This window comes from Lycorma delicatula, chromosome 1 (assembly GCF_047948215.1).
Source record: "Lycorma delicatula isolate Av1 chromosome 1, ASM4794821v1, whole genome shotgun sequence".
In the NCBI taxonomy this organism is placed as follows: Eukaryota; Metazoa; Arthropoda; class Insecta; order Hemiptera; family Fulgoridae; genus Lycorma; species Lycorma delicatula.
In genome coordinates, this window is record NC_134455.1 from 113,940,314 (window position 1) to 113,953,977 (window position 13,664).

The 13,664-nt window shown below is 29.7% G+C and overlaps 1 protein-coding gene across 2 annotated transcripts in view; it reads right to left on the minus strand.

The window, feature by feature from the left end:
• Positions 1-3,468, minus strand: part of Galphas (G protein alpha s subunit) — a 187,972-nt gene extending 184,504 nt beyond the window's left edge. For both annotated transcript variants that reach the window (XM_075359410.1, XM_075359419.1), the window contains exons 1-2: positions 2,854-3,468; positions 2,656-2,728 (exon numbers count right to left, since the gene is read on the minus strand). In XM_075359410.1, the coding sequence (XP_075215525.1) occupies positions 2,656-2,728; positions 2,854-2,992 (212 nt within the window). In that variant the 5' untranslated portion in view covers positions 2,993-3,468. The remainder of the gene's footprint in view (positions 1-2,655; positions 2,729-2,853) is intronic.
• Positions 3,469-13,664: the final 10,196 nt, after the last annotated feature.

Consider the following 13,664-nt stretch of genomic DNA (forward strand, 5'->3'; position numbering starts at 1 on the left):
GACTATAAATATTACTTTTTATAAATGTTTTAGGAAAGAAATTGTGGTTGCCATTATTATTAAATTCAACTATTTGAATTAAAAATTATTATTAAAATGAATAATTTTTAAAGGAAATACTCAACATTTTATTACGTAAAAAAAAAGATTGGCAGTTGAAAATTTTAAAATATCTGTATAATTTTTTAATATATCAAAACTTTTGAAATCAGACATTTCAAATTCTAAGTAAAAAATGAGCTGTCATAGAATTTGATATATATATATATATATATTGTTGATATATGGGGTACCAACAATATAGTATCTTCATGAAAGAAGGAAAGCTGATCTGGATGTGAAAATAAAATACTGAAACAGATGTTATGACAGTGTGAGTGTATTAGTTCAGTTATGTCTCAAGATATAAGTCTAATATTTCGCTTACATTAGGACAAACATTAAAATATTTATATAAGAAACAATGACAGAGCAAATTAACATCTTTTTGGACAAAAAAATAATTTTTGTTTTTTTTACACTAGCTACACAATAATTCTTTTATTGTTTGGTAAACTCCTTTGAAGTATGGATACTTTACAACATAAAATTCTCAACAATTTAAAAAAAAAACGTAATCACAACTATATCACTGTAAACGAGTTAAGTTTTCACTCACCAAAAATATAATATTAACGAAGAAGAATAATTTTAACATTTACAAAACCAATTTAAAATAACAAATAAAATTATAAACAAACTTTCATTTAAAAACAGTTTTTGAATTAATGAAAATTTTTTGGCTTTAAAAACTTCAGGACTAATGCAAAACGTTTTCATCCATTGTGGATAATTAACAAAGGATAGCACAACAGTAGCAAATGATTTCCTAGTAAATTTGGATATATTCAATAATAGTTTCTTCTCTTTTAAATATTTATATGCACTCTTTATAATAAATATACTGCAAGAAGGGTTAGAAATATACAGAGGAGAAATGATAATTTGTAAAATGTAAAGGAAGGCACAAATTAAGGGCTGAAAAGATTTGTCAAAAACCTGATGCCAATGCTATTAGGGGAAAGGGGAACAAAGAATAAATATTGAGATTCAAACACGAAAACAATATAGAACCAACTAAAATTCCTATCAGTTGATTTCAATTGATAGAATCAAAAATATCAAACTGTTTGAACATAAAGTATTGGTCCCTAAAATAAAATGCTACTAGTGACCTAACAAATATGAACATAAGATGTTTCACGTATAAGGAAGAAATTTAGGTTTTACATTGATCAATAATAAATTAACATATAACTGAGAATAACAACGAAAGGGCAAAAAGTTACAACACAGACTGCACAAAATGAAAATCATGTTTCAATATTTATAAATAATTCATAAAAATAAAAAATGAATAATTTTTCTGGAATGTAGAATGAAGAAAAAAGATAATAAGAAATAAATATTAAGTTTACATTAGTAAATTACGTCTAAAAGGTAGATTAAACATGTCAGATAATAGGAGCATAAAATTAAAAAATTAACTAATCAACTACTAAAATCTGATTTAAATAAATGCTTAATTTTTACAAACCCACCAGATTGGTCTAAGTGTAAAGTTGTCACAAATCAGCTGATTTTTGAAGTCAAAAGTTCTGAGGTTCAAATCCTAGAAAAAGTGACTTACTTTTATTAGGATCTAAATACTACACCATGGATATTTTTGTTCGTAAGTGGTTGGAGTTCAATCAATCATGTTTTAAGAATGGTTGGTCTGACTCTGTACAAGACTAACTTCATTATTTATATCATCCTCATCTCATCGGTCCATGGAGTTTTGCTTATTGTTTGCAAGTTTAACAGATTGCAACTTCCACATTAGGAATATTAAAAACATTTTAGAAGCATACCTTCAAACAAGATTAATTTATATAAAACGTAATTATATAAAAAATAATTGATGATTGCAGTTCCAATAAAATATTGGCACATTATCTTAGCAATAACTTCCCACAAAAAATAACTTTAAAGCTCTATATTTATATATCACACACACACACACCACTGAATCTTTTATGTAGTTATAAAGATTTCTTGCAAAATAAGGTTTTAATTTCAAAAATCATCATATCATCTAATTTAATTTTCAATCTTTTTATAAATATCTAATTTAAAGAAATGTCAGCTTCTCTATGAAGAAAAAGAAAATTAGAAATGAGTAAAGAAACAAACAAAATTAAGCAGAAACCAGGATGACAATACAGAACTAAACACACCTGTAATATGGAATAAACTCGGCTAATATACTAGTAATGAAGTAGTCCCTTCATGCAATTATAAAGTAAATATTATCAACGTAAAATAAAAAATTACCATGACATATAATATAATTTAACACAGTGCTAATTTCTTTCATTTATAAGTAATAATCCCCTTCAAATAATAAATACTAACAATCTAATTACGATGGAGTTGTTCCACATTCTACTAATCAAAACCCCAATGTTGCTACTGTTCCCCTAACCTCACTAACTTAAAATTGAAGAAAATAAAGTTTCATAGCATTTCTAGACTAAACTCTACATAAATGGAAATATAGGCTAATGCAATAATCTATCAGAAACAACAGAATAAGGCTGTCAGGTATGATTTCTGACATAACATTGTACTTACTCTTCACTAAATCCGTTAACGTGCAATATCCGCATCTGCTTCACAATTGTGCTTTTACCCGACTCTCCAGCACCTTTATAAACACACGAAAAACCTGATATTAGTAAAGAAAATTGACACTAAAGAGCCAATGGCTCAACATGGCTGACAGATAAGGCACTGTAAACCATTTATATACTGCCGGATTATTGCAATTACCTAATAATAAGAGTCTGTGAGTCGCTCTATAAACTTGCTTATCCTTTTGTAACTGTTGGTTTATCTTTTTGTTCGTTTCCTTTCCCTTTTTAGTTTCTTCTTGGTCCGCCTTTGAGCTCGCACTTCCAAAGCAACCCATGACATTAGGCCAATGTATTATGGGCAGGCAGCAGAAATCAGACTCTTGCTGCCTTTCGTTCACTGCGAAATTACCTATTTTTGCAGCTAAAATACCACTCACAAAACAGCACACTGAACGACACCGAAAACACCGCGAATATTCACCGATAGAAAGCTAAAACAGCCGGTTTTCATAAATTTAAACATGAGAAAAAACCTAGCAATAAACAAGACTTCACTGTAGCACTGGTACTGAATAGGTGTGTTCGCAAAGGATTATGGGTAGAGTCACTGCTATACCTTCTACTATTTTGTTTTCTCCACATGCCCTACAAATGAAGTAAGTAAACGTCTCTGCCATAATAATACATTAATATCAAAGTAATTTTCACTAACTACAAATGACTTACAATAAAAAAAAAAACAAAAAAAAATACAAACGGCAGACAAAAGCGACACCAAAACGTCGTCTGCGTCTGCAACACCGCGACTGCCGGTTTCTTACTCACTAAGGCTGTGGCCTCTGGCAGCTATACTTTTATTGGTTACTTTACACCTAGTTGACTTATAATAAAGGTAGCGCTCTCGTACAGCCTCAACCTCAAAACTTGAAAGTCGGTACATACACATTAACTACACAATCCAAACGACACTTTTACAGTAATATATATATAAATTATGTCACATAACTTCCACTTTTCTACTTTATTTGACTTTTTTTAATCGTTACATACTTTGTAATAATGTTACATGTTTTTTTTTTTTTAAATTACAATAAACATAATTTAAAATTTATTTTTATAAATTGTTTGTCAGAGGTAATATGCATGATGGTATTTCTTTTTCTTTACTTAGCTATTCTGCTATTAAATTTATTAAATGTTCCTTATCTTTACTTGTTTTCTGAACAGATGATATACTCTGTATTTGCCACCACTGTAAACTAGTACAATTACTTTTAAATTATAACTTCTAATCAATTCTTTTTCCACCAAATAGCACCACAATAATTATAACTAACTTGCTTTTTATAATGTCAAAATGTGGAAATGTACAAAACAAATTAAAATTAAACTTACTGTCTGGTTAAAAAAACCAGAATGAGAAAGTGAGATATCAAAATTTTAATTTATTTTCAATTGCTTTGAGTATAATTTCAATAGCTAGTATGATTTGGCTGACAGTGACATAACAGCCTTTCATCATTGAAAGAATTTGTTTGAACCTGACATAGAAGTAGCTTTGTTGAAAAAACCAAAAGTTTGAGACAGAAAAATATAAACTTACAAAATCATTTTTCATTTCACTGTAAGTGAAATAAATGCATTTGTATTCTTTTTTGATGATAAATTACAGAAAAGTCGAAGGAATATGATAATTTATTAAACTCATATTTGATTTTATAATACAGAAAACTGCTATCAGTGCTTTTGATATATCAACAGGTATATCAGAATATACAACAATTAAAATAGTAGTTAAAGTGTAAGGGGGTGACTGGTTTCTGTAGAAAAAAATTTGATTTCTTCTATGCTACTTCCATGCAATGTTTTCTTTTAAAAAAATTAAAAATCTTGAGGCATTTAACAAACCCCTACTAGTTTTGCACAGTTACAAAAAACAGTTCAATCAAAAAAACAGTATTTACTGAAAGCCTTTGTTGTTCTCTTTATCATCTGAATCTTAAAACATTTTTCATCCTAATCATCTTCATTTTTTTATCAGTCATAAAACTGAGTTAAATTATCATTGATAATTTGAATTATAATGTAATCTGTTAATGGTGCTGCATATTCACCTACATGTATACCAAAACAAAAGTCCTGACTCACTCATCATTAATTCAACTATTTCCCAGATGGCTAGAGAGCTAAATTTGACATAGTTATTCCTAAAAGAGTATCTACGAAAAGCAAGAAGCTTTTTTTCAGCAACTCCTCAGAGATGAAGTAAAATAGCAGTTAAAAAGGGCTTCCGAGTTTGTAAGAGCTAGAAACTTGAATCTTGCCAGGAATAATTTTCTTAAGGAGTAAACTATCCTTACAAAACAATTTTATTTCTACTCATCCCCAAGAGAGTGAAAAGGGATTCAAGTAATTGTAGAAAAGCTCTCATTGACATACACAACTTTAAAAAACTGATGGTTATACCCAGTAGGATATCTACAAAAAGTACAGAAAATTTGTTTTGATTTAACAATCATTAAGGCATTAAGTTTAGTGAAGGTTGAAAACAGCTATGAAGACTAAAACTGCTGGACTCTTCAAACCTACCAGTTATATTAATTTAAGTTATTACTTTGAAGGTTTTTTCCACTTACTCCTAAGGTGGTGTAATATTGATAAAAAATCTATATTTCAGCAGGAAAAGATCAGAATCTGATCACTTGTTAACTAATTTTCTTTTTCCCTAAATAGCTACGGAGTTGAAATCAGATATATTTATTATAGAATCCTCAGAAATAGTAAGCAGTATTTGTTTTGATTAATAACCCGAGGGGTGAAATTAAAAAATGAGATGTCAAAACCTTCTGGCTTTGGCATCTCATGTACGTGAAACTTGGCATGGGCATGAATGATCTCCTTGGATAATAACTTATTGCTAACAAAGTATTTTTTTCTCACCTATCCTGGTTTTAAAAATGGAGTTTACCAATCTGTGGGAAATATAAAATAATGGATGCTTTAAATTCAGTTCATAACTAACTTTCTATGAACACATCTCAGATTTTATGTTTTTCCCAAAGGATGAAGATGGATTCACATAGACTCCTTAGTTCATAGTCCGTAAATTCTTTAGTTCTCAAAGCATTTCTAACAATTTTTACAAAAAAATTAATTTCTCTACCACTTTAATCGCCTCTAAAAAGGTTGTATCACAGCCATGTTGAAGAGGAACAAATTTTTATTTTAATAATCAATAAGTTTATTAATTTTTATTTTCAAAGAATATCTCACTTTTGTTAAGGTACTGCTGAGAACCTGAAAATAAAAAGTTATCAACAGCTACATAAAAGTCCAAATTAATGTAATGCATGGAAAATTTATAAATTCATTTACAGTTTTATAAATATGATCTTCAAACAAAGTAAACAGTGGAATGGCAAAGAAAATGATATACACAATTAATCAAACATATGAGGTAAGTATAAATAATATCATATAATGACTGACGTCAAACAAAAAACATGTTATAGACAGGTAGTTTATGGTTATGTTTGATGCAATGTTACCTCGACAGCCATAAAGAACAGAGAAGAGGTAACAGGAAGCCAAGTAGAAATGGAATAGACTAAGTAGGAGATAGGCAAAGTGAGAAATCTGATTGACATTATTCATTGTACAATCCAAAATAATTATGAAAAAATAAGTAAGGTTTCTTTAATTTCTCAAGATATTTAATGAGAACAAAATAAAATTTTAGCACTGATATAACTAGAAATTACATGAGAACATATTATGGAATTTCCCTTTAAATCATTATTAAAAAGAAGACAGGGAAAAGTGATTTTGTATTTCAGCAATTGTTCTAGAAAAACTGTAAATATCAAAGAAGTTACTACATTAGGGCAGTTGAAAACGATTAGGTAAAATTAAAAAAAAGAAGAATGAAATTAAAAAAAAAAGAATGCTGCTATCAGTTGCAGCATATCCTGAATGAGATTGAGTTATCAAAATAAATAATATGAAGTTCAATGTGTTTCTCATTAGAAATGTATTGTAACTGAGTTTCATGGGGAACAGAACATAACTATGAAGTTATGATAGCTCACCAGTGAAAAAACATATACTGGGTGTTACATAGTGGTATTGCTGAACAAATGTCTAACCACACTATATACCATAGGTTATATGGAATAAAATTAATTTGAATAATAATTACAAAATTGAGGTTAATCCTAATAATTTTTATTTAAAATTATACTGTTATGACATGTAATTACAGTGTTGCAAAAACTGATAAAATTGGGTTAGGAGTGGGAAAAAAGTGAATTTTGGGTCAGGTTCATTAGTGTCATCATTATTTTTTATAATATGCATTCCATTTGCTGCCCACCAATTTTATTAGCAGTAATGCATGATCTTGTGCAGGAGTTAACCGTGTTCTGGCCAGTCTATGCTGTTATTGGAAAGTACATTGTTGTGAATGACTAGTACAGTACTATACCAGTTTGGTTAGAGAATGGAGTTACCATCTAATTTATTCCAGCTTTATGAGATGTGTGAAACAAAAAAAATATAGTTATATCGCTTTTATGCAAAATGCTAATATTTTGCCTAAACAAAAGTGCAAACTTGGGCATAAAATGGTGTTGATTATAAGTGATGACTGTACAAGATGTTAGTTTTGTAAAAGAGTGTCATGTAAATGTGCAGTTGTATACTAATACATGACTGGAAAACTCTAGCCTGCCCTTTTAAAAATGTTACGTTTTATTGACAGCTGGAATTCTGAAATGATATACATAAAGTTGTTTGAATATGAACTGGGGATATCTGCAACACAGTTGTGATTGGAATAATTATCTATGAGAAGTGTATGCTGAAAAGTTGTCACCAAAGGTAATTTGAGGAGGGAAGATTTGACCATCAAAATTGGTGAATTGCATTTTGCAGAGTGCAAATACAACACAGGTGAATTGTCAAGCAACAGTGGGTTTTTGGTGACATTTGCTGTGAAACAACATGAGTGTTTCTTGTTTGTGGTTGAAGATAGGTCAGCAGCGATTCTTTTACTGACAATGGTCAGTTATACTGTGCCAGGTACTTTAGTTCTTTCAGATCAATGGTCGACCTGCAGTGGTATTAGAAATACAAACTGTAATAATTTCACACAACAAACTATAATCATACAAAGAACTTTATTGACCCTGTAACTGCTGCTCCTACAAACACAGTTGAGTGAATGTGGGTAGTGGCTAAGTTGAGTTTTTGATGTCACCATGATTGCAATCATTAGTTAGCTACATACTTAAATGAGTTCACGTAAACTCAAAAATGACAGCAATCCTTTTGCAAGAGATACTGCAAGATATTAATTCATTTTGGTCTCTGCATGAAGCAGTTTCTAATTGTAATGTAAATGTTTTCATTTCATTAAACAATTCTGTGGCATAGAATTATTTTTTGTTTTTCATTTAACATAAATTATTCCACTTCCACTACTACTAGGGTAGCTAGAAATAAAAAAATATTTCTTAAAATAAAGTGGGGTGGGCAGCAAACAGAATTTGTATTACAAAAATAGTGATAGACAGCTAATGGAATTTAACTGAATTTTATTGGTACTTGTCTTGGATAAAAATCAAGTTTACCAGGCAATTTTTAATTTTACTCAATCCAAAATTTACTGATTGTTATAATTTGATGACTAATTTTGAAAAAAAGAAAAGGTTTTTTCTTTTATTACTTCTTAGCCAAACTATTTTGATTAGGGGTTCTTTTTGGGCTGTATTAAAGCTCAATAATTTTATCCAAGAATATGAAAGTGCAGTCAAAGGAACCAAGGGTTTCTTGATCCCTCAAAATTTAATGTGTATCAAGCTTTTAGTTATTTTGCTAGGATAATTTGTTATCCTTTAATCAGTTTATTTTCTACCTTGGTAAATCTACTGTTAAAACCTTGGAATGTATAATTATATTAACATCTGATGCTTTTACGAAAATACTCATTAACATTATACTTCATAAACAATTTATCAGTGCTTCTGATGTAATCTTATATAAATTATTAATCGAGAAACATTACACCTACAGTGTAAGTAATCAAGCATTTCTGTTCTTTCAGCCATACTTGAATTGAAGAAAGCAACTTGTATGCTTTAATGGAGTTTACTTAAAAACAATGAAAATTGTACTCAGGGTCCCGCATAGTTGAACAAAGTTGTCAAGTTTAGTTTGACAAGAAGTCAATCAAAAATATGTAACTGATGCATATAAGAATGTATCAAAGCATATGAATACACTTTAATACTCGATGAACAAAATCTGATTAGGTCTGTTTTTGTTCATTGTGTTGTTTAATGTCTTACCTTGCATCTCTCACCTTCACTAGTTTTATAAGCTGATCACTATTATTTAATAATAATGGTCTATAATGATTTACAAGCAGTCATCAATTTCAAACATTTACAAAAATAAGATTGGTTCTCATTTAATGGGTTTCTCCTAATTTAGGACACATTCAAAACTGATAAATTTGGATTGATTTGGGGTTTTATTTAGATTTTACTTTTCTCTGAAAACTTTACACATAAGGGTATACAGAGAATTAACAAAGTATGTCTATCCTTCTATGTCTTTATTTAATTTCAATTAAATAAGCAATAGCGAGCTATTCATTTGTTTGAATGGATGATTAGTAAATATCTTTAAAATCCTGGATCACATATTTTGTTTTTATTTGAGTGTTAGGTGATATTTCTATTTGTGCATGATTTATCAATATTACTTTTCAATCTAGCACTACAGCTTTAGAAGGGAAAGTATTGAAATTGGTCCAATTTCGGCATATGCGGTTTTCACCATATCTTCACGTTTTGATACCTAAGGAACCTTAAAACCAGATGGAAATTTTCCAGATGTTCTTATGTATGTTCAGTGTTGCCCTCTAAATCACCTTATCTCCAGAACTACTGGACTGATTTTCACCAAACTTAGTCAGATTACTTCTATATATGGGCACTGATGCCATTAAAGTTTCAAATTAAAAAGTCAAGGGGGTGATGCTGTAGAATTGAAATTTTGCCTAATTAAGGCCTTATTTTTTAGGCACGTTTGTTAAAAATTAAAAAATAATATTTGCAAAAAGTTTTTTGCAAAATCGCACCCCTACCCCAAAAAATGCTCTAAATAAACTAGTGGCTAAGTGGGTATGGATATACTGCATCAACAGTACACCCTCTCCATCAGGTGAGTTTAATTAATTAATTAATTTAATTTTTATTTTAATATTTAAAGTGGCTGCTAGTACGTCCTCACCCACCTGAATGAAATATGGTATGCGTGTGCGCTTTAGTTAGAATTTTTGAATTAAATAAACAAAAAATATTATATTTAAATAAAATAAATATTTTACATTAAGTTGAGTGTGTAAGCTGTGCATCACAAAAAAGCCATGTGTATGGGAAAGTCTTATAACTGTGATTTCAGCTTTTTTTTTGTTATACAAGTATGTTCTATTGGTATATTATATTTGAATTCTTGTACTGTCATTAAATCATTAAACAAAGAATATTATTATTGTTAGCATAAAATTAACTTAAGAAAGAATTAACATTTTGAAATTTTAACATAATACAGAACTCTTATTCATATGTTAATATGCCAATGCAGTCTTTTCATATCAGTTAAAAAAAAAACAGTTACAAACTAGCTCAACATATGGATTATATGCTCCATTAGCTCTTCAATTTTTGCATCCTGTAACACCAATATAATCAACTTAACAAGAATTATATGGAGAATTAATATTTAAGCATCTCTGCCCAGTAATGACTGCTTGTTTTTAGTCAGGGTAACAAGCATTTATAGATCTTAGAAAATGAATTTGAAATATTGTAGAATATTTAATAAGAAAGATTTGAATGTTTAATAAGAAAGAATAGGGCTGAAATCTTGAGAAAGAAAAGTTATCTTTAATTTGTATGAAGATCAGGTATATAGAAAATAAAAGTATAAAATGAGGAAAGGCAAGCTGCAATACAGAAATGAACAGAACAAAATGTAGCTTGTTTCTATTGCTTTTAAAATTGTTTATGGAAGAAGCAATAAAGAAACCAAAAGGATCATTTGAGATTGGAGTAAAAGTCCAGGGACAAAATATTAAAATATTCAGATTCATGTAAGTTACAGTACGTGAGCTGAAAGTTTGACCCTTGCCAACTGCTGTGTCTAATGTACCAGTCATATAAAAAACAAGCATTGTCTGCTCATATTCCTTTCGTTTTATTCCCCCTTTCAATAGGTGTTTTATACGTTATTATAACATGATATGAATTTATTAACTCCCTGAATTAATTTATATTATTTTATTTTTGCCTTTGTTTTTACTTCACTTTAGTAAAAATAAATGCTAATAGCATAAAAATATTTATTTTGACTTCCATCAAATTCATTTGACGGAAAATGAAATATTTAATTTACATAATGGAGAAATTGCTACTCTAAAGATGTTGCTAAATCTTCATTGCTTGTACATGAATAATCACTACTTTCTCGTAAACTGATAAATTCTTCAACATCATCAACTAAATGTTCTTTCTCCGAATATTCGTTTTCTAATTTTTTCACATTCTCACATACCGGTGAGCAGTATATCTTGTTATATTAGAAATTCTTTCTTCACGCAGCATTTAACTTGAATGTCACATTTCTTTGGGCCATATATCCTTTTACATTTATCCATATCATTTCAATGGGGTTTAGATCCAGGTGGTACAGTAGCAGACAAATGGCTGTGTGATCATGAGCTTCCAGAAGGTGAGCCGAAATATACATCTTATGCCTTGGTTTGTGAAGCTTAACTAGTTTGTAAAGTTTTCATCTTAAGTATTCTTGGATGAAACAGTATTACTTGCTTCTCCTGTAACCATGATATCATTTTCAATTTCTTAGATTTTGTGGTATGTGCCTTATCATATTGATTATTATGGTACATAGCATTATAACCAATACCAGGAGTAGATTTTGTTTTCCACCCATTTCATGAAATTTTTGAAGTTCACGTTATTGCGATAATCCCCACTTGATGTGCTACTTTTCCATATCAGTCAGAGTGTTGTTTATGAATCCCATCTTGCCACCACCGTGCACAATTATCCCTCAGTCTCCTTTTGATATAGGATGATGTATGCCCTGATAAGAACTATTCCGACCACCTTTTGTTTGAGATATGAGAAGATATTTTATCTTCTCATATCTCAAATTATGTACATTATCTACTATATTTATGTACATTTCATCTACATAAACAATGGGATGTTTTTCTTCTTTGTAACATTTAATACATCTTAAATAACATATTCTTTGTTCTCATACTTCATCATTTTCAATGAGAATATTTCTATTATCTATTGTTTTTCTCCATCAAAATCTGAAGAATTTCAAAATTTTCCTGACCCTCCATACACCACCCTGAAAACTAATAGCTTCTTTCAGTTTATTACAAATACATTTAGCTGTAAGAAGCACTTTTTTTTTGTAAACAGAAATTGTAAACAATTCACCTGACTAAACATTTATCTAAATTAGTAATTCTGTTTTCCCATTAATATTTTTTGGGGTTTCAAGCATACACCCTCCAACATCCCATTCTTTTCTTGTAGTTTTAACAGTCCTGGCCGAAAGCCCACATGCAGAGCAAAAGTTCTCTCTATACAATTTTTCACAGGAATAATAAATGGTACACTTGAAACCACCTGTTCTTGAAACTGTTTGGTCTCTCTTTCCATAAACTGATTAATGCTCTATATAATTTCCTGAGCTTGACTATGGAGATTTTCCCTCTTAAGTTTTGACATAAAACCCTCTAAAATTGTTCGGAGAACAGTAAAAATATGCAAGAAAATAAATATTCACTAATATTAAAATACAACTAGAAAAGTGTTACATGCAGGATATGAAAAAGGATGTGTACTCAACATATGAAAAACCAAAATACAGACGAGTATAAACAAATTAACTTTATACGGCATGCACTACTTCACAATTAAACTAACTAGATTCTTAATGTGTTTGCATTTTATATACAAATGTGTCATATTATTAGAAATCGGATGTCAGCTGGTTAGAGAGTACAACAAACCATGCTTGCCCATCCTGCCCAAGGAGCCGACAGTTCGGTTGGCAAAGACTGCAGCTCAATTAGTATAAATGATACTTTGGGTTAACTTGGAAAGAAGTAGTGAATTTAATAATGTATTCACAACTGGCAACAAATTAATTTTAAAAGCTAAGCAAAATTAAAATGTAATCTTACAGAAAGCCAGGATAATGAGGAATTAACATTAAGATAGATACAATATTACACAACCTTGGTAAACAGTGAATTATAAGTTGCAGAGATTTGTTACAGCAAGGTTTTAAAATACACAGGATGGACAAAAAAACAAGATAATAAAACTAGACTTGCACAAGTCAGGAGTTTTTTTGCACAATTGAAATCTACTGATATCAAATGTAGATTTAAGAAAAAATTCTTAAATCTACAATTTGGAAAAATATTTTTTCAAATATTTATTTGGAAAATAAAAATTATTTATTTTATAGCAGTGAAACATACACAAAAGGGAAGCCAGATTAACAATAAGGGCTACTGAGCCCTGAAAAAAGAATTTTAAAAATTAATTAGCAAGGATGTGAAGTTTTTAACACCAATGGGAAAAAGAGAACTTTTTGGCAGAAATTTGTAAAAAGGACCACACTGATAACATGTATATTAATGAAGAAGCATATGTGCTTCTAGAAGGAAGTGTACAGTAAAAACAGACAAAGATTAAAATAAATGAACCAGATAACTTAAGATACACAATTCCTGAGGTATGTTGATGGCAATAATAACATTAAATAATGATGCCATGTTGATGATTTGCAACATTTAGAGGCACATCATGCATCTTTGTCTCGTGGCGTGGTACATTCAATTTCCAGTAATTTCTGAGTTCCCCTTGCAGTTTACGGAATAATGAAAAA